Source organism: Mustela erminea, chromosome 8 (genome assembly GCF_009829155.1).
Source record: "Mustela erminea isolate mMusErm1 chromosome 8, mMusErm1.Pri, whole genome shotgun sequence".
Lineage (NCBI taxonomy): Eukaryota > Metazoa > Chordata > Mammalia > Carnivora > Mustelidae > Mustela > Mustela erminea.
In genome coordinates this window covers 58505116-58527681 of record NC_045621.1, presented here as the reverse complement: position 1 = coordinate 58527681, position 22566 = coordinate 58505116, and the positions used below count along the sequence as shown (strand labels likewise).

The window sequence follows — 22566 nt, the reverse complement described above, 5'->3', positions numbered from 1 at the left end:
AAAGTGTTTATAACTCCATTTTGCATTCTCTGCATTTTTTTAGGATACAGATTTCAAATTTTAATTTTCTAATGGCTGAAGTTACTTCCTTTTACAGAAGCCTTTGAAAAATTGCAATGTTTTAATTGGTTCACATTAAAGACTCTTAGAAGCTTGAAGAAAAAAGTCTTTCCAGATGAGCAAGAGGTTGGATAAATGTAATGACATATGGTTTGTTTTTTATAGCTACAATATGCGAAAAATAGAAGCATAACACATGTATTCAATGATATATATGTATTTATACATATAAATATATATTCTGCTTATAAATTATGAGATAAGATTATTTTGTACAAATGTGATTTTGTTTTCTTTCTCTCTCTTGTTCCCTTTATGAATAAAAATAACAAATGAAACTTAGAACAATTTTAAACATCTCATTATACCAGGGATCTAGCAAAAGATAAAATCAATGTATGCAAAGCCATGATGCGACACAGTCCCCTGCTCAGACTTGTGAGCGGGTCTCTCTATAGGGTCTGCGAGCCTCAGGGCAGGAAGACTGTCCGATGATCTTAACACTGAACATTCCCTGACCCAGCAGGCTTCCTCTGAATCCTTCCAGATGGATGGGTCACGAACTGTTTCTTCAGTGTTTTTCAGTAAGGATACTTCTCACATCCTCTGGCAAACTCAGAATATCCCCTGGAAGATCTTCCTTTACAGCCCCTGGATCCCCGAGCCCATCGAGTCCCTCACAAGCAGGTAAAGATGTTTGATTATCGCATTCTGTGTACTCAGTTTTTACATTTTCAAAGGCTATGGTCAAATGAGTATGTTTTTTCCTTCAAAGCTAAAAAAAAAAATAATGTGAACTTTTCTCTCATGTACTATACCTTATTTATGTATGTATGTGTTTATTTATCTATTTATTTATTTGTGAAGGCTCACGCCTATTTTCAGAAGACCATTGTTGTGGAAAGGAGTGTTCTAACCTACAAAGAACATGGCGTATGGAGAGGATTACCTCTGAGAAGCAAAAAGGAACCTCAAACCCAAGGCAATTTTACCCATCACCCCTGAGTCTTCTATAACAGAGCAGAGGTATACCTACCCTCAGGACAGGCCTGGGAGAAGATAGAGGAGGAAGGAGCTGTAATCATCATTCCCTTACCTGTGAATGGTGGGTCTCTTCCACTACCTTCCCTGTAGTTCTTTTTCTGTTATCCAGCTCCTGTCCTGTGCCTCCTTTCACCTCCAGGTTTTGTTGCTACCATGTGTCTCCAGACTACATTGATTTTATCCAGCTCATGCTTTGTAACTAAGGGGTCAAACTCTTCTTTTTTCTTAAGGCTAAATTGGTAAATAACGTTATATAAGTTTCAAGGGTACCACAGTGTAATTCAGTGTTTGTATATACTACACAGTGATCACAAGTCTAGTTACCACCATCCATGACCGTTAAACTGAGCCACTTCACTCCTCTGCCTGCCTCCAATCCCCTTCCCCTGTAAAAATCACCAATATAGTCTCTATCTGTGAGTTTATTTTTATTTTCTTTGTTCATTTGTTTTGTTTTTCAGATTTCACATTTAAGTGAAATCATATGGTATTTGCTTTCTCTACCTGACTTGGTTCACTTAGCATAGTACCTTGGAAGTCCATCCACGTTGTCACATACGGCAAGATTTTCTTCTTTTATTATAGTTGAGTAGGATTTCGTTGTGTGTGTGAGAGTATGCATGTATTCCATTGTGTGTGGAATCCATTCATTTATCGATGGACACTTGTTTCTATATCTAGGCCATTGTAACTAATAATCAGCATAGGGGTGCATATTTCAATATGTTTTCAAATTAGTGTTTTCATACTCTTTGAATAAATACTCAGAAGTGGAATAACTGTATCATATGGTGGTTCTATTTTTAATTTCTTGAGGAATCTCCATACTGTTTTCCACAGTGGCTGCACTAATTTACATTCCCAGCAACAGTGTACAAGAGTTCCCTCTTCTGCACATCCTCTCCAGTACTTGTTGTTTCTTGTCTTTTTGATAATAGCCAGTCTGATAGATGTGAGGTGATACCTTATTGTAGTTTTGACTTGCATTTCACTGCTGATTAATGATGTTTAACATGTTTTCACGTACCTATTGAACATGTCTGTCTGTCTTCTTTGGAAAAATGTCTATTCAGATCCTCTGCCCATTTTTTAAATCAAGTTGTTCTTTCATTGTTGAGTTGTGTGAGTTGTTTGTATATGTTAAATATTAACTCCCTATCAGATATATATCTCCGATTTAGTAGTTGTCTTGTGTTTTGTCCATGGTTTCCTTCAGCATGCAGAAGTTTTTTTAGTTTGATGTAGTCCCATGCATTCTTATTTGTTTATTTTTGCTTTTGTTGCCCTTGCCTCTGGAGTCAGATCCAAAAATATTCATCAGGATATTAAGGCTTACCACTTGTGTGTTTTCTTCTAAGATTTTCATGGTTTCGGGTCTTATATTCAAGTCTTTAATTCATTTTGAGTTAATTTTTCTGTATGGTGTTAGTGGTCCAATTTTATTCTTTGCATGTGGCTGTTCAGTTTTTCAACACCATTTCTTGAAGAGACTGTCTTTTCATTATTTGTATATTTTTGCCTCCTCTGTCAAAGATTAATTGACCATATATGTGAGATTTTATTTCTGGACTCTATTCTGTTTCATTGATCTATGGGTCTGTTTTTATGCCAATACCATACTGTTTGGTTACTATAATCTTGTAATATAGTTTGAAATTAGGGAGCATGATATCACCAGCTTTTTTCTTTCTCAAGATCTCTTTGGCTATTCAGAATTATTTACGATTCCATACAAATTTTAAAATTATGTGTTCTAGGTCTGTGAAAATACATTGGAATGGTACTGGAATTTTGATAGGGATTTCATTGAACCTATAGATTGCTTTAGAGACTATGAACCTTTTAATAATGTTAATTCTACCAGTCCATGAGCATAGAATATCTTTTCATTTATTTGTGTCTTCATTTTTGTTTTAATATCTTACATCTTCTCCTCTTTCATTTCTGATTTTATTTTCTTGTGCCCTCTTTTTCCCCCCTTGGTGAGTCCAGTTAAAGGTTTGTCAATTCCGTTTATCTTTTCAAAGAACAACTCTTAGTTTTATTGATCTTTTCTATTGTCATTTATTTCTTCTCTAATCTTTATTATTTCCTTCCTTCTGCTTCAACTTTATGCTTTTTTTATTCTTTTTTCCCTAGTTCCTTGAGGTGTAGAGCTAGATTGTTTATTTGAGATTTTTCTTATTTGTTGAAGTAGGTTATATTTAAACTTCCCTCTAAAAACTGTTTTTGCTGTATACCACAGATTTCAGACTGTTGTATTTCCATTTTTATTTTGTCTCCAGGCGTTTTTAAATTTCTCCTTTGATTTCTTTGTTGAACCATTAGTTGTTCAGTACCACGTTGTTTAATCTTCACATATTTGTGATTTTTCCAGTTTTCTTCCTATGATTGATTTTTAGTTTTATACCATTGTGGTCTGAAAAGATGTTTGGTATAATTTCAATATTTTTAAGTTTATTGAGACTTCTTTTCTGACCTAATACACTAGCTATCCTTCAAAAAAAAAAAATATAGGAGTTTATCATCACTAAAGTGACCTTACAAGAAATGGTAAAAGGACTTCTTTAAGCCAAAAGGAAAAACTACAAACTGATAACTACATATAAAGGTAAAGATAACACTGTCAAATGCAAATACCTAATAAAGTTAGTGGATCAATCGCTTGTAAATCTAATATGAAGATTGAAAGACAGAAAATACTAAAATTTTAAGTGTAATAGTTAGTTAAGAAACAAAATAAAAATCTATACATACATACAAAGCAAAAATCTGTAGTAGATACACAAATGAAAATGAGAAAGGAATCCAGACATAACACTAAAGACAATCCCCAAATAACAAAAGAAAACAAGACAAGAGAAAAGGAACAGAGAGAAACTACAAAAAAAGCCAGAAAATCACCAACAAAATAGCAATAAATACATTCCTGTCAGTAATTGTAAATGGACTAACTGTTCCAATTAAGAAGTATAGAGTGACTGAGTGGACAAAAGAACCAACCAAGACGCATCTATGTGTTACCTACAAAAGACTCACTTCAGATCTAACAACACACACAGACTGAAAGTGAAGGGATAAGAAAAGATATCCCATGCAAAAGGAAGCAAAAAGAAAGCTGGTGTAGTTATATTTGTATTAGACAAAATAGATTTTAAAATAAAGAGCATGATTAAAGACAAAGAAGGGTATTATTGTGTAATGATAAAGGGGTCAATCCAACCAGAGGATATAAAATCTGTAAATATTTATTCACCCAATATAGGGGCACCTAAATCTATAAAGCAAATATTAACAGACCTAAAAGGTGAAATGGACAGCAATGCAATAATAACAGGAGACTTTAATACCCCACTTATATCAATGGATAGATCATCCAGACAGAAAAGCAATAAGGAAACATTGGCCTTAAAAGACATATTAGACCAGATGGACTTAATACATATATACAGAACATTCCATCCAAAAACAGCAGAATATACATTCTTTTCTAGTGCACATGGAATATTTCTTTTCAGCTATTTGAATATTCATGCTACTCCCTCTGGCCTACAAAATTTTTGTTAAAATATTAGGTGATAATCTTACAGGGGTTCCCTTTTATTTAGCAAGTTGTTTTTTTCTTACTGCTTTTAATATTCTCTCTTCCTCTTTAATGTTTGACAGTTTGATTATAACTTGTGTTTGTGTGGATCTCTTTGGGTCCATCTTGTTTAGAACTCTCTGTTCTTTCTGGAGCTGGATGTCCTTTTCCTTCCCCAGTTTAGGGAAGTTTTCAGCCATTATTTCTTCAAATAATTTTTCTATCCCTTTCTCTCTTCTTCTTCTTCTGGGACCACTATAATGTGGATATTATTTCATATGATGTTGTCCTACAGGGTGAAAGGTCAAACTCTGGCTTTCAAAGGAACTGATTAATTAGTGCTAATTCCCCACGCCACACTTATTTTATTATAGTTTTCATTTGACTTATTTTGGGGGAAGATTCATACTTACGTGGTATAAGCAGAATCACATAATAAATCCTATTTACTTATCAGCCAACTCAACAATTGTCAGTATTCAGCCATGCTAATGTGATTTATACTTCGACCAACAGCTCTTTTTATTTTTGTGTTTTTAGAAGATATTATTTACTTATTTATTTAATTTCATTTTAGCAGGAGGGGCAGGGAGGGAGAGAGAGAATCTCAGGCACACTCCACACGGAGCATGGAGCCTGATGCAGGGCTCTATGCCAGGACCCTGCGATCATGACCTGAGCTGAAAGCAAGAGTCACACATTTAACCAACTGTTCCACCCAGGGACCCTCTCTTTTTAAGTTATACGATTTTTTTCTTTTAGTTAAAATTTATATAAATCAAATTTATATAAATCTGATTTTTTAATCTTAGTTTTGCCTGCTCTTGAACTTCTAAAAACAGATTCATCCAGTATGCAGTATTTTTGTGAGTCCTCACTCAGCATATCTGTGAAATTCATCCACATTGGTGCCAGTACCAGTTTTTCATTCTTTTTTGTTATTGTTGTTCAGTAGTATTCCACTGTATAAATTCCATACCACAGTTTGTTTAATATTTTACTTTCTGACAATTGTTTCCAATCTTAGCTATAGCTAGAAAGCTCCTGTGAATGTTTTTGTGAGTCTTTTTGTAGATAAATATTTTCATTTCTCTTGAGTGAAATTACTAGGTCAAAAGGTAATTATTTAGGAAGAGGTACTTAACCTTTTCTCAGAGTGGTTGTGCTGTCACTTCTTTTTATATTGTATTTCTTTGTTATTTTGAATTGATAATTAAACCAAGTGGACAAAAAACCCCCCAAAGTATAACAAGTATATATTGAGAAGTATTCTTGGCATCTGTTTCTGTCTACCTCACTGGTCCATACTGCAGCTGAGTGCTTCCGTTAGTTTCTTGTGCATTCTTCCAATTATTTTAAATGCAGTGATTAAATAAACATATATTTGTCCCATTCCCTCTCCTAACTCTAAAGTAGCCTACTATGTATTTCCAAAATGCCCCTCCCTATTTTCAGCTAACAATATATCTTGGAGTCTTTCTATACTGGTGAATAAAGAGCTTCCTCATTGTTTTTTCTGAACCCTGCTCTATTGATGGTTCCAACTTGTTATTATTATACACAATGCTGCAATGAAGAGCCTTGTACCTACATCATTACATACATATGTAGTAATAAAATTGGGATAAACTTTCAGAGTGATGCTTTAGCCTTATGAGGCCAGGGGTTGTAGATATTTGTAATTTTGTAATATTGTCAAATTGCGCCCCCAAACATGCTATAACATGTTGTGCTCCCATTGTTCATGCAAGAGAAAACTCCTTGTCCATAGTCTTGCTACTATTTGATCTTTGCCATTCTCAAATATTTCAACCCACCTATTCTGAACAGCTTAACAAAATAAACATACAAAACTCCTGTAATCCATGATTTCATCAGGTGAGGTCCTAAGAAGAACCCTACATAATTTGTGGGACAAAGTGCAAAACAAAAATGCAGAGCCCTTATTCAAAAGTTATTAAGAATATCAAGATGATTGGAGCAGAGTATTAGGCCAAGCACAGGGCCCTTCTAAACATGCGATCTCTTGCAACAGCATAAGTTTTTAGCCATAAAAGTTATCCCAGGTCCTAAGCATCATAAAGAAGGCAAGTAATCTTTGAATTAGATACCTTATTCTACCTTAAAATTTGATGCATATTTTTGTACTACTCCATATAATAATTATGTTTTATATTACTTCCATTAAGTCAAACTGATGTTTCAGGAAAGTATATCATAGCTAGGATGTGGCACTGCCTCCTGGCAGCCATTAGGTATCTCCCGTAGTCTGATGGGAGAACTCTAGATGGCATATCCCATAATTTCCCTGCTTCCAGACAAACTATTTAACACTAGTCATTTAACTATAAGGACCCCACTTTCTTTGCCTCACATCTGAATGACCAAATAACTGTTGTGATGGGAATGGAAGGCCAAGTGGAAGCTGGTGTGGGGAAGTCATTGGAAGAAGATCCACAAGCCCACAATTGTATTGATGTTTGTCTTGATTTCTGATAATATGATGTCCATCAAGGAGACTGCTCTGCCCCTGCTAAGTAGAAGAGTGCTCTGTACAATGAGGCTTGGAATGCCTCTGCATTTTCAGAATGTTTGTTATTAATGGTATTGGGGACTGCCAAGAACCAGTGTAGGGGGGCTGGAGATGAAGCCAGAGGAAATTTCCTCAAAGAACTTGGGATAGTCCCTTCTGAAGTAATAGAAAGCAAGTGCAGTGGAGGGAAACAAGTTTTGTAGTAAGATATTGGAAGGGAACAAAGCCAGGTGCTGTGTTAAGGGCTTTTATACAACATCTCCAGACACCTCTTCCCGCCCCGCCACCCCCCCGGACCCCGTGCCCACTCCCTCCCCCCTCCCCCGTTAGGGACTGCTCCAGAAACAGAAAACATCTGAAAAGAAGATAGACACAGAGGACTGAAGAGACATCTATTCAAATAGGCAAAGAGGAAAAATAGAACTGAATGTCAAACAATAACTACAAATATAGCCAGTATACTCAGGAGGGAAGAGGGAAGAACAACTCCATAGTAAGCTATCTACACTTTAAAGCCATTTCTCTGTTTTTGTGTTAATCCATACTGTCCAGAGGAGGGCTTTCGCCCCCCCTGCTGGCAGTGCTAAGAAGCAATCCTCCGGTGAAAATACCAGCAAGCATTGAGAAGATAAAGAAAACAAGGTAGGTAGTTTATGCAGCCATACTTCTAAGACTTTAATATGCATATGAATTGCCTGGGAATCTTGGTAAAATGCAGATTCTTATTGGGTAAGTCTGGGTTTGGGCCTGAGTGTCTGCATTCCTAGCAAGCTCCCAGGTGATGTGGGTTTTGGGACCACACTTTGAATCACCATCAGTAACCACCAGCACTAACTCTCTTCTTCTCTTCCTGAGGTCTCCCAATTTCACATAGAACTTATCTCTATGGCCTTTAACGGGCTCTAGATCCAACAGTGGGTCCAATCCACAGGTGAAAAATGAGATGTTTCTCCAGTTGCTTCCACAATTTACTTCCGTACGAGTCATCCGCTTTGTCATGCAGTTGATGATATCCAAATACTGGAATCTAGCTAGGAGATATGGCAATAATTTTGTCATATGGAATCACAGTTTTATCTTACAAGGCTCTTGTGACCAATCCTCTCATTTTGCAGGTGAGGAAGCTGAGGCACTAGGAGAGTGTGTGACTTGACCATGGTCCCACAGTTTGTGGACAGGAGCCAGACCAAAATCGAATTACACCGACACTGTTCTCATGCTGCCTGTCCAGGTCATTTCGCGTTTTTCTCTTTCTCTAAAATGGCCAAACTCACATCTGCTAAATCTTATGCATCATTAGATTCCTAAATGGCAGATCACAAAACCCAGGAAATGTGACAGTATGCATCTCATGTCAAGAGTTTTCCTCAAATTTGTTCTTTTATGAATTAATGTCAGGGTCTCTTATCAACACAGTTAGTCTTTATGTATCCAACATAAGAAAAAAGAAGTATGAGTTCCTATCTTATTATCATCACCTATCTCTGATGTTTAATCCTCATTTTGCTTTATTCTTTCTGCCTGAATCCAGTTTGCTACAACAGGACACATTAGGTCTTAAGCGATATTTTTAAAAATTCCCCTCCAAAATAATACAAATTAATTCCATAGGGTGGGGATGAGAAGATTCTTATTGAGTATGTGTTGAGTGAATGATTTATTATTTGGGTAGGTGATAGAATGAACTGGTTATTGCATTCAGATAACTGTCTCATAACTAGACAGCAAAAGAAAGGACTTGTAAGACCCTCCAATGAGGCCCTGCTCAGAGTGAGATCAGCCATAAACGATGTAATTTCCATGTTTGGTGGTTTTTGTTTTTTGTTTTTTGTGTGTGTTTTTTTTTGACTTCGGCATCAGAATTCACTTTAGAGTACTTAAGTGATTTTCATGCCTGACTGACAGTGAAGGGTGAATTTCCAAATTGCCCTTTTCCATTCCCAACAACAACAACGAAAAGAAGCAGGAGAGTAAATAAAAAGTTTCCTGGTCCCAGAGGCCCCACCCAGCATACGCATAGAATGCAGATGAGCAAAGTGAGTGGGCGAGTGAAATCGTTTGTAACAAAAACTCATTATTTACAGATGAGAAATTTATATTGTCAGCGTAATATCTGTGGGTCTGAACAACGCTGAGAGTATATAAACCCAGTGGGCTCGGCTGCACAAGCACAGGGCTCAGGACAAAGCACATCCAGAGGTCCGAAAAGGGGGCTTGGTCTCTCTCCACCTGCTCTGTTCCAGTCAGAAGGTAAGATGACCAGTGAGGGACCGCAAGACTGTAAATCCTGCTTGGGGTGCTGATAGGTATTTTTAAGGAGGCAAAGTATTATGAATGAAGTCCTGTTTTTTCATCTTAAGCCTTATTGCTATTAGTTCACGGGGGCAGAATGGAGATGAAAAAGTGACATAAAATGCATTTACATATATTTCATTCAACCTAGTGAAGCTGAACAGTGAATGGGATAACAATTCCATGCAAAGATATAAAATAGAAAGAAAGACAAAGATTTCGAATCAATGTCCTTGTTATAAGATTTAACTGTTATGAGAACTGCATTTTTAAATAAGTGGTAACATTTTGAAAAATAAATATTTTCCTTGAGTTTGATAAATGTGTATACTACTTTGAACAGAAGGCGCCTTTTAAATTCAGCAGAAATGTGTCCATTAGAGAAGCTATAACAGCAATTGCTCCTTACCAATGAAAACTTATGGTTTTCTAAAAGAGCAGAATCAACATCATCTTTCAAATATTCAAATTTCTGATAAGTCTATCAAAAAAAAAATCGAGTCCATGAAATCAGCTCTTTGTAAATGAGACAGAGCATATCTGGTGCAAAGACAAATATAGTCAATTATTGGGAAGGCTTTGGATGGAACTGAGTAAAACCACTGATTAATAATTCCTTACTATGTATTAAAAACCAATAATAATAAATAATATATCTAAAATGTCCACATTCTGAAATGAAATTTTAGTAAATCTCTTCAGGAAAAAAAAAACAAAACAGATGTTCTAAAGTACCTATTCAGGTTCTTAAGGATGAAGAACAATTTTACAAAGATCCTCAATGGAGAAAATGACGAAATGGTATGTTTTTGAAATGAACCAACCAGTTCGAAAAGTACCTATTTGGCCTCCAATACCAATGTATTTGGGGATATAACATAATGTCACCTTGTCAAGGTCTAAGGTTTATCTTCCTAAAAGACTTCCTACACAAAGAAAATGCTATTGTTATGGTATTTTCCTCTACATTTGATTGGAAATGTGTGGGTCTTAAAAAACTGCAGATTCTCTCTTTAGGCTACTGGAAGGGGGGTGATTAAAATTCTTCTTTTATTGAGTAGGAGCTTGACCTAAAATAACATAAATACTAGCTTTCTCAGTAGTGGCAGTCAATCTTATTCTTAAAATTTCACAATTCCGCAGGCTTCCACTAAATGAAAAGAAATGATATTTTTAAAAAGCAGTTTCTTTTTCAGTGGAACTCATTTTATTGTCTGTAGAGGACTTCAGATATTCACTTCTGTACTGTTGCTTCTCTTTAGGTCAGTTCCCACCGTGGCAGAATCCCACCTGTTCTAAATCTGCTTCCATAGAACATATTAGAAAATATTGTCAAATCTTTTGCAACTTTGTGTAGAAGGAATTATTTAGGACTAAACTGACTTTTTTTTTTTTCAAGATTGTATTCATTTATTTGACAGAGAGAGATCACAAGTAGGCAGAGAGGCAGGCAAAGAGAGGGAAGCAGTCTCCCTGCTGAGCAGAAAGCCCTATGCAGGGCTCAATCCCAGGACCCTGGGATCATGACCTGAGCTGAAGGCAGAGGCTTTAACCCACTGAGCCATCCAGGTTCCCCCTAAACTGACTTTTTAACAGTAAGGTAACCCTAAAAAGAAATGCTTGCTTTAATTTTTTAAAAATTCCCCAAAGCCTGAACTTATAATTGAGAATTTTAACCAGAAGACACAACCTGCATATGTGATAAAGTTTCCGAAGTTTGCCAACGAGGTAAACTGAAATGGAGCAAAATGCCAAATTAGTAACTTAATACTGATGAATATGTAATTCTTATTTTGTTGCTTTGTCTAACTGATCACTTAATCCACAAAGACAATACTTCAAAGAAAGAAAAAAAATACCATTGCAGGTACTGCGGTCTCTATGTTTTAGCACCAAAGATAGTAAATATGGCAAGAATGTTCAAGGAAAGATTGATAGTTTAAAATGATAATATTTGTAAAATCTTTCTTTCAGACCAAATGCCATGTGCTAAAAATACTCATTCAAATTATTTATGGATAAGTATAATCAAACTTGGATTGAAATCCCCACTTCTCAAGGTAGACATGGTCTGTCTCAAAAGTAACAGAGAGAACTCCAAGACAAACATCAGACTCAAAGTTTTCATGCAGTTAAATAGAGGAGCTTGCCCTGTGGGGACATACGACTGCCCCGCATTCATGTTGATTCCCACCCATCCACACTGCCTCATCATGTCCTTGGCATCCAGTGGCTTCACAGGGCATCTGCTTGAGCGATGAAGACAAGCAAACAGGTGTATCGTACAACCAGGCCTAGGGTGTCAGTAGCAGTGAATGACACGTCCTGGACTAAGTCCAATTATAAAACAACCTGGGGACTTCCAAGGCTTCAGAAGCAAGCATTAATTTTCTTTATGACAGTGATCTCTTAGTTTCTTGGTTGTGATTGTTCAAGTTGCCAGAAGCATTAGTTCTTGTTGCAAATTACTTGTCTTTAAAATGATTTTTCCCTTTAATTTAGAACAGGTCAAAGCACCCTAAAATACCTCAAATCTGTTGGCCGCTTTATAATTACAAAGTCTAGACCAAGTTACACTATTTAAAATATAAATGAATAATACATCTGAACCGACAGCTGGTATGCCAAGTTGTAGCCTGAGGCTGCTTTAAGATGGTTGAAATGCAGTATAATGTAAATGCTTGGAAGTGGAGGACTATTAATTGAAAGCCAGACTGATAGTGAAGGGGGTGGCATTATGGATAAGGTGCCATTCAGGCTAACCATATGTAGCATATCATCTACAGTAGATATTTTAAATGTTTATCATGGACATTTTTAATTTCAAGTCTGGAAATGAGCCTTCTAATCATTAACACAAGTGTCCTACACTAATGAAAAAGCTTAGTTGGTGGTACACATCTTTTTTTTTTTTTTTTAATTGGGTGGAACATATCTTTTGTATCCTTTTTGTCACCAAACAAAATCTGGGGGAAAATAGAATCTACTATTTGAAATTAAGCTGGGAACCTGGTCAGAGTAAAATTGGTGACTAGCTTATTCTTTTTAGTTGTAATATTTACTTAGTCAAAATCGAATTAATTTAATCTGATGGGTTCAAATACGGTTTGTGGTCTCCCCCCTGCCCCCAGTCCAAGCCTCTGACTCTATGTTCCCACAGGCAGCAAAAATGAAAAGCATTTACTTTGTGGCTGGATTGTTTGTAATGCTGGTACAAGGCAGCTGGCAACGTTCCCTTCACGACACAGAGGAGAAATCCAGGTATTAAATCCTTAGATTTGAACTAACGTAACATTATGGTTAGAATAGAGCTCGTAAAAGCTATCATTAGTGAATAGGTCTGAGTAAAATACTCTGTACGTTTTCCAAATGTTCAAAGTATCATTGTGATAAAGGCTTTTCTGCAGAATAGATCAGAGTGTGTGCTATCTCACAACCAAAGGGGTGGTCAATGTTAAAAATCTGTTACACAGGAAATTATAGCTCTTTGACATCTCCAGCTGATCCTATCTATCTGTTCATTACACACTGTAGAGTAGATTATTTTAATTATTCCTACCAACTTTGTGTCTTTTACTCTTTTTAAAAAATAATGGTTGGTTGCTAATTGTGAAAGTAGTATGTGTTTGTGATGGAAAATTTTTAAAAACATGAAAAATTTTTTCAAGTACTCAAACTTCACTATTCAGAGAAAACTACTCAGAATTCTAAAATTTGGTGTATTACTTTCCTGTATTTTATGTGCACTATACAGTGCACATAAATATTATGCACTATACATAAATATATCCCAGGTACTATGCTTTTTTTCTATTTTTTCTTTTTCATTACATTGCCAATTCTTTCTTATGTCATTAAAAATATCTATTAAATGTATGACCCTTTAATGACTGCATACTATTTCATCTCATAAATGTGTAATATTTATCTAGTTATTCTTCCTTTATTGAACACTTAAGAATTCTTCGAATTTTCCCACAAAGAATGCTGCAAATAACATTTTCCCCTACATTTCTTACTATTTTCTGAGGATAGATTTCTAGTTGTAGAATTACTATGTCAAAGGGTTTGAATGAGTCTAAATTTTTTATATTATCTTGCCAACTTGCTTTCCAGAAAAGTCACACACATACACACTCCCATCAGCAGGATAGAAATACTTCTTTCACACTATCCTCCACAGTATTTAATCTTTACTAATTTGACAGGTAGAGATAGTATCTCATTTCTATTTCTGAGTATTAATCACATTGAGTATTTCCCCAAATTTACCATGCCAACCAACTGTTGATTACTGGCATGGATATTATCCACCATACAGTTTCAAATGACCAAGTGAACTTTCTTGTCTTTTTTTTTTTTTTTTTTTTTTTGAGTGTTTGTCTTTCTTCCACCATTAGCTACCATATAACCAAGTCACTGAGCTACTTGTTTATATTAATATATCCAAAAACACAATTAGGGACATAAATCTGCTGCTGTCCAACAAATGAGGTGCAATTTTTTACTCTTTTAAAATATTGAAGCCACTGAACTCTTTCATTATTAGTGTAAACATGAGTAGATGCATTAAGTGGAAAAGAAAAGATTTCTTTAATCCCATTTCAGAAAAGAGAAGCCAGTTGAAAAATCTACTACTAGAATTCAGAATCAGAGTATATTCAATTCCAATAAAAGTGTGGAATTCCCATGGCAAGCTAAAGGTGTCTCTGAACTACCCACTGAAATTCTCAAGACACCTGCCTTCCAGCTTCATATAGTACAGTATTTTGTAAAGAAGATGCTGTTCAAGGGATTCTACTCTTAAGAAGACATTTATTTGCACCAATTACTGTTCTTCACAGATCATTCCCAGCTCCTCAGACAGACCCGCTCAGTGATCCAGATCAGATGAGTGAAGACAAGCGCCATTCCCAGGGCACATTCACCAGTGACTACAGCAAGTATCTGGACTCCAGGCGTGCCCAGGATTTTGTGCAGTGGTTGATGAGCACCAAGAGAAACAAGTAAGGATCTGAACGTGGTCCAAAAGTTGCACACAAATGTATTACATAAATATGTCTAAAATTTCTCCCGACTTCTTCTCCTCCTTCTTCTTCTTCTCCTCCTCCTCCTCCTCCTCCTCCTCCTCCTCTTCCTCCTCCTCCTCCTCCTCCTCCTCCTCCTCCTTCTTCTTCTACTTCTTCTTCTTCTTCTTCTTCTTCTTCTTTTTATCATGCTCATCAAAACATGGTCATAAACTCTTCCAATTTTGATGATTTTCAAGGTTGGTTATGCTATCCTTTGTATTATTCCTCTGAATGCCCTCCCCACCCCACCCCTCCAATTCTCTTACCTACCCTCCAATGGGACATAGATTTTAAATGATATTCCCAACTGTGTCTTGACCCATTTCCCTTTAAAATCGGAAGTTGACTTTGTGGACCTGCAAGGTTAGGATTCTAATTTCTGACCAAAGGATAGAGCAAATTCAACATTCCCTTGTAGGGTTCAAACTCATGACTGTGATCACATTAAAAGTATCCTCTAGCCAAGTTATCATGGTAAGGAATGGAAACAGATGCAGTCTTTTTCTTATAGAATACAATCCAAGATACACATTTAAAATTACAGCCTAGCTGCACAGCCTAAAGAGAGAAGAAGGCAAATAAGAACACAAGCCTATCGTAAGGCATACATTTTAATGTTGGATTTTCTTTGACAGTGTTGGGTTTTTTGCTACATCTAGGCTACTGGAGGAAATCATCCGCAAGGGTTTCACAGAGATGGTGGAATTTCACAATTTCTTTGGAGGGTGGCCCACAAGGGGAAGGGAGTTATGCATACAAAGTAGCTGAAGGAATCTAAAAATCAGGAAAAGGGCATAAATTTGTCTGGATAGAATAGAGAAGGGAGAGAGGAAGTGAGAGCAAGAGAGTGAACAGAGCCAGCAGGAGAAAAAGGAGTGGCAGAGTGGTTGACCTAAAGGTCTTAAAGTGGAATTGCAGATGCAGGGAAGATGGCGGTCACGGCCAGAGCAGACACTGGGAGAAGTCTCTGCCAAGGACTACAGATGAGGCCATTGGTAAAATGTGGGAAATCACAAATTTGAGAAAATGAAAACAAGTGTCCTCACTTCGAGGAAGGGAATGCCACAACGGGGTAAACCAACGGAAAACATTTTTTTTTGTCAGGCGATTTCTGTTGTGTGTTTAAGATCAACCTTCTTAGGAACCTAGGGGAAACTGAGGGCAGCTTGTCCCCTTTTACACAAAGGGCTCTGTACACCCTTGGAGGATGAAATGGAGTCCTCTTCTTAGCTTTCCTCATGGCTGGCCCATCACACATTCCCTTTAATCTATTATCATGTGGTCATTTTGATGATATTTTGAGATAATCCTTTGCTTTCCTTTGCACCATCTCATTAACTCTGACCCCTTATGGACTAATAACAAACAGCTGCCTTGCTTGCAAGTAGCACAGCACAGTGAAGAGCCCAACATATATTGAGACCGAAGTAAACACAGCTTAATGATCAATGGCACAGACAAACAGGGGAGGTGAAAACGGGTGTGCTGGGTAGAGTGGAGGGGCTTTAGCCCGCCTTTGTTGTTACTAGCCCTCTCCCATCAACCCTGGATCCAGATAATTAATGTAGCTTCAGAATGATCCCCTGGCCACCCTCATCTCCCAAATCTTCCTAAACCCCTTCTACATAGGATCCTGAACCCAATGCTGCACTGCTTAAAGGTGAGAACCATATTGCTAAAGAGACAGATCTTCAACTTAACTTTCACATTTCTTTCAGGAATAACATTGCCAAACGTCATGATGAATTTGAGAGACATGCTGAAGGGACCTTTACCAGTGATGTAAGTTCTTATTTGGAAGGCCAAGCTGCCAAGGAATTCATTGCTTGGCTGGTGAAAGGCCGGGGAAGGCGAGAGTAAGTCTGTACATTCTTATTTAACATTTTTTTTTTTTTTTGCATGATGCTGAAAACTTAAACTACACTTATCTATATATGGATCTGGATTACAGAAGCAATTAGTATAGTCTCACAAAGTGAGGAGATAACTTGAATTGGTGGGAGACAGTCTACAAAAGTCTATTCTGTTTTATTTTTTTATAGCAAGTGTTAATAATATTTATAATTAATAATCATCCTCTAGTATAGTTGAGTTATAATGAGGGTGTTCATTGGTCAACCCAGGACACTCTTGATAACAAAGAGAATGTTTTTGGTAACTGTACCAGGACAATAAGCTTAAACTTGAACTGTCTCGGGAAAACCAGAGATAAGGAAAAAGAAGACATAGTGCTGAAACCTGAAAGTCTGACTGTAAATATTTACAGGTGGGATCCCATATACGTGTGTGTCAGGATTCAGGTAAAAACATGATGAAGATGAAAAGGAACAAAACTTAAGACATGTAATGAAACACCACTCAACGTACAGATAGGTGGAAATACCCATAGATTTAACGATATGCCCATTTTTTAATAGGGCTGTCATATAGACAACCACTAAATTGTCAAAGTTGAAAATGAAGCTAAAGCCTTTTGGGACTTTCTTGGAACTTACCACAACCAAACAGATTCCTGAACCATCTCATTTTCTCCTGATCATTTTGATTGACATTTGAAATATGAGAGGCAGGAAATTCATGTTCAACTCTTTTTTTTTTTTTTTAAAAGTGAGATTTAAAACAAGCTCACTGAGACTTAAAGAGATCGTAGACAAAAGGAAACTAGTGTTGTCGATGACTTTTAAAACATGAATGATCAAACTGATAAAACTCATGGTAAATAGTCACTTACAATTGAGGGTTTTTTATAGTGTTTTAAAGTAATGCCAAAAATTCTGCTTTACTAAACCATTCAAAAAGAAAACGTTGCATAGACTAAGTTTTAATCCCTTCATACTGCACTTTGCAAGGCTGTTCAAAATAATCACTAGTTTTAGGAGACAGAACATGTTTTTCTGAGTTACAGACAAATTAAGGCTCAGTAATAACATCTGTGCTGCCAGTACACTAAAATCTTCAAAGTAGCCTGGAATATTGAAAAGGGCAAGAAGTTACACAGGTTTGGTTTCCCACCCCAGCCCTACCCTTTCCTACCTAAATCATTCCCTTTCCCACAGGCAGGTTTCTGTGAGGCTTTTTCCTAATAGGCCCCTGGAAATAGAAACTGTTTCCCTGGGATCCTCACTCGAGTTACCAAGGATAGGCAATCCGTAAGGACTTACTTAAAACATTTACCTAAGTCCTCCTTTGACCCTTTTTTTCTCAGTTTCCCAGAAGAAGTCGCCATTGTTGAAGAATTACGCCGCAGACACGCCGACGGCTCGTTCTCTGATGAGATGAACACGGTACTTGATGATCTTGCCACCCGGGACTTTATAAACTGGCTGCTTCAGACCAAAATCACTGAGAGGTAACTGTATTTTAGCTGATTCTGAAAACAACCAGAATTTCCATAAATATTATCATACAGGCTACAGGTTGTTCTCTATATCAGGGAGAGGGTCTTTATTTTGTCTCTTGGTATAAAATCAAAATTAGGAATCATTAAAGAAAATATTATTATACTCATTTTTGACTATTACAGTCTTCTCCATTCACCCACCTATTTCAAAAACATTTCCTGAGTTCCAACAAGGGACAAGCCATTAGGAACACAGATATGAATAAAACACGAATGTGTTTAGTCATTCACATATTAATGTTACATTAAAAATCACTATCTATATAGACACTTTAGCACTAAGTAAAAAACTAGTACACACAGTATTAGATACTGAATATAGTAAACATTGTTGTAAAAATCTGAACACCAAAACTTAACCATTTATCTTGATAGGTTATGATTGTTTTTTGTAATTATTCATAAACTTTATATTTCTTGATAGGAGAATTTTAGGATAAGTCATCTCTGAATGCAAATGTTTGAAGAGTTCAAAAGACTAAGGGCTTTGTAAGATGAAAAGTTTGACGAACAAGTTTTATCAAAGCAAATCACTGAACTACTTCTTGGATAAATTAACTTTATCATCTCGGTATTAGAGCTGTGCTAAATCACTGCCATTTTTTTTTTTTTTGATTCCTAGGAAGTAAGTACAATACTCTTCAAGATCATCTTCATATCACCAGCCAGCCACGTGGGATATTTGAAATTTCAAGTTCTGTAAATTTAAGATGTGTATCCTGAAACCATAATGCTTTGCATGCCAATAAATAAATTTTCTTTTAATGTTGTGTAGCCAAAGATTGTACATGGAATAACCATTGTCAAAATATTGCTAAAATACCAACTTTAAAATATGAGAATGCAGAATTCTCTCATTTTCTTATTTTGGATGAAGTTTCCTAACCTGCTTACATTAGCAATGAAATTATTTTTCTGTGGTATAATTTGTACATATAAATTATTTTAATCATAATATATCTGCATTTTAATGGTAGGATAAGGGAGGACTAGTAGTCACAGTGGTAAAACTGGGAAGAGACATTCCTCTTGAAATATTTGTCTTAAAAGTGCTCTGCCTTCACTATATCAAAGGTAGATAAATAAAATGTTCAAGCTTCTTCACCATGGTCTGTTTTCTCTCTTCTTCGTGACCCCACTCCCTCCAAACACCTCTTCTTTCTAAGCTCATAGCCCCATGAGCCAAATCTAGTGCCCAGACATGGCCTGATGATTTGAATGGCTGCATGGTGCTTTACCGTTTTAGGCCAACACTGAAAAATCATTGTATTTCTATATAAACATATCCACTTCTGGCTTACCTTTTAAAAAATAGACCATCAGGCAATATTAAACCTACAAGATAAATCTCTTCTGGAGATAAGTACCAACTGCCTCATTCTAAGGAATCACATACTCTTAGTCATTTTTGTTTATCTTAAAAAAAGAAAACAAAACAGCTCTTAGTTTTGTTGATCCTTCCATTGTTTTTCTGGTCTCTATTTCACTTATTACCACTCTGATCTTTGTTATTTCCTTACTCCTGCCAACTTTGGGTGTACTTTGTTCTTGTTTTTCTAGATCCTGAGATGTAAAGTTAGGGTTATTTATTTGAGAGCTTTCGATTTCCTCAGTACAAACATTTGTCACTTTATCTTTCCGTCTAAGAACTGCTTTTGCAGCCTCTCATGCATTTTGGTGTGCTGTGTTTCCATTTTCATTTGTTTCATGATTTTTTTTTTTGTTATAATTTCCTTTTTGATTTCTTCTTGGAGCTATTGGTTGTTTCAGGAATGCGTGGTTTAGTTTCCACATACTTGTAAGTTTTTCAGCTCTCCTCTTGTTATTGATTTCCAGTTTCAAGCCAGAAAGGATAGTTGATAGTTGATATGATTTTGGCCTTCTTATATGTGCTGAGATCTGTTTTGTGGCCTATTATATGACCCGTTCTGGAAAATGTTCTATATGCACTTAAGAATGTGTATTCTGCTTCTGTTGGATAGAATGTTCTAGAAATGTCTTAGGTCAATTTAGTCTAATGTATGGTTCAAGTTTAACATTTCCTAGTTGATTATATGTCTGGATAATCTGTCCATTGCTAAAACTTGGGTATTATGTCCCCTGCTATGATTACATCATTGTCTATTTCTACCTTTAGATATGTTAGCATTTGCTTAATATATTTAGGAGCTCCTATGTTGGGTGTGTGTATATTTATGACTATTATATCTTTTCAATGAATTGACCCCTTTATTATTATTTAATGGCCTTCTTTCTCTCTTGACTTAAAGTGTATTTTATCTGATGTAAATATAGCTACCCTCCACCTTCTTTTGGATGCCACTTGAACAGAACATCTTTTTCCATTCCTTCAATTTGAACCTATGTGAGTCCTCAAAGCTGAAATGAGTCTCTCATTGACAACATATAGTTAGGTTTTTTATCCATTACAACTACTCCATGCCTTTTGATTGGTGAATTCAATCCATTTACATTTAGAGTAATTGTTGCTATGTAGAAACTTACTAATGCCATCTTATTCATTGTTTCCTGGCTGTTTTGTAGTTCAGTTATTTTTTATCCCTCTGTTTCTGCTTCCCTTTGTTAATTGGTGATTTTCCTTTTTCTTTTTTTTTTCTATTAAACACAGAATGGCTCTATTAGTATAAATACACACACACACACACACACATTATAAAGTGCTAAGAAACTTAAATATTTAACTTATAATAAGGGGGTGCCAATTTGACATCCAGAGCCCACAGAATGCTTGAAGGAGGCTACAGCAGATTCTACTTCCACATCACTGTGGAGGGCATTTTTGGAGGGGAAGAGGAGCCAGGTGTAACAGTTTTTCAAGTTTCCTTTTCTCATCAAGTCTCATGGGAGGCACTCTATTTAAGGGGAGCTGTGCCATCTCATATTCTTCAGTCAGGTCAAAACTCTCAAAATCTAGAGGATTTAAGGGAACGAATTTTTCAATTTCTGGATCAGCATCATCCAAGCAGGAACAGAGCTTTTTGCTTTTTTCCTGATCCTGTTTCACAGAGAAGGCTGTCTTGTCTGTTTGAGGGGCCCATTAGTCTTTACTGACATTTCTGTTATGTTAACAGTTCTGGCAGCTTTAGGTAAAACTTGTGGAGCACCAAACATTTTGCCAATACATGGCATTGAAACCTTAGTGTCCCGTTAAGGCTCTGGCTGAAATCCAGATTCCAGTCCATCCTTGGAAACTACACAGGTACCTGGATCCCCATTTCCCTCAACAACAAAGATCAGCATAGCCATTGTGGATTAGGCAGGGCTCAGCTTCTTTTTCTGTTCTGATTCCTCTTTCTTTATCTTTTGTGAATCTACTGTAGGTTTTTGCTTTGTGGTTAACAGAAGGCTCACCTGAAAACATCTCATAGATAAAACAGTCCATTTTAACTTGATAGTGACCTAACTTCAATGGCATACAAAAGCTCTACCCTTTCACTCCTCCCCTCTTATATCTTTGATGTCACAATATATCTTCTTTATATTTTGTATTTGTTAGCAAATTATAATAGTTACATTTCTGTAGATACTTTCTATTGTATATTTTTCATTTCATTCGCTGATTTTTTTCAGCTCTAGAATTTGTGTTTTCGCCTTTTATGATTTTGATCTCTTTGCTAAATTCCTCAATTTGTTCATATGTTGCTTTCCTGATTTTGTTGAATTATCTTTTCATGTTTTCTTGCAGCTTGTTGAGTTACCTCAAAACAACAATTTAGAATTATTTATTAGCTAGATTGCAAAATTCTGTGTCTTTGAGTTCTCAACAATTGGAAGATTATCTTTCAGTGATACGTGTCCTTGATGCTTCATGCTTTTAGAGTTTTGTATTGCTGCTTTCACATTCGCGGTAGTAGACACCTTCTCAAATTTTTACTAGTTGCCTTCAGATGGGATATATTGTTCGTGGTCCTGTTATATGAGAGGTTTCTCTGACCTTCTATAGTTATACCTACTCCACACTTCTTAATTCCTCTCATGGAAGAATTCTTAAGGTTTTGTCTTTGGTTCTTATTCACCGTGCAGACTACCGGAAACCTATCTTTTGTTTTCCAAGAGGTGGCGCTACAGCTCAAGTTTGTGATTTCTCCCTTGCTCATAAACCCTGGTCTGATTTTCTGAGCGCTCTCCATTTAGCAGAGCTGGCTCTCCCACACGCTGCATTAGGGAACACATACCAGGGACCAGGCATAGAGTTGAACAAGGTGTGGATTTAACATTTGGGGCATTGAGAGTGCCTGTGGGCCTGATGCGGAGATGTCTACCATGTTTTCTTGTATGCAAATTGTGGTCTTTACCACTCCAGGGCCAATGTACCCATGGATGACTTAAAAGGCTCCATTTGGAACTGAAATTTGGTTCAGAAACTGTATTCTCATTAGATTAGAGTCAAAAGCTTGAGAACATCTCTGTATGTTCCAGTTAAGTGGCAGCCTTCAGAACCATGGTATGTCCTACAAAGGAGAAATAGTCAACTAAGAAAATTGGCATGTGGTTGAGTTGAATGGAAAAGGGGAGGATAAGACAATGTGAGTCAAGACCAAAGGAATGTTAAAAGTCAAAAGCA

General features: G+C 36.5%; 1 protein-coding gene and 1 pseudogene across 2 annotated transcripts; one reads left to right on the top strand and one right to left on the bottom strand.

The window, feature by feature from the left end:
• Positions 1 to 484: 484 nt before the first annotated feature.
• Positions 485 to 19085, top strand: GCG (glucagon). Of its 2 annotated transcripts, XM_032354119.1 has the most exons (9): positions 489 to 747; positions 928 to 1165; positions 8336 to 8451; positions 9305 to 9470; positions 12673 to 12773; positions 14357 to 14518; positions 16300 to 16437; positions 17787 to 17930; positions 18604 to 19085. In XM_032354119.1, exons 5-9 carry the CDS (start codon positions 12682 to 12684, stop codon positions 18608 to 18610), a joined length of 543 nt encoding a protein of 180 aa, XP_032210010.1. In that variant the 5' UTR covers positions 489 to 747; positions 928 to 1165; positions 8336 to 8451; positions 9305 to 9470; positions 12673 to 12681; the 3' UTR covers positions 18611 to 19085. The 2 variants fall into 2 exon arrangements, with proteins under 2 accessions (XP_032210011.1, XP_032210010.1); XM_032354120.1 differs by lacking the exon at positions 18604 to 19085 and having other exon boundaries at positions 485 to 747; positions 17787 to 17934.
• Positions 19086 to 20740: 1655 nt separating this feature from the next.
• On the bottom strand, positions 20741 to 21248 carry LOC116597921 (annotated as a pseudogene).
• Positions 21249 to 22566: the final 1318 nt, after the last annotated feature.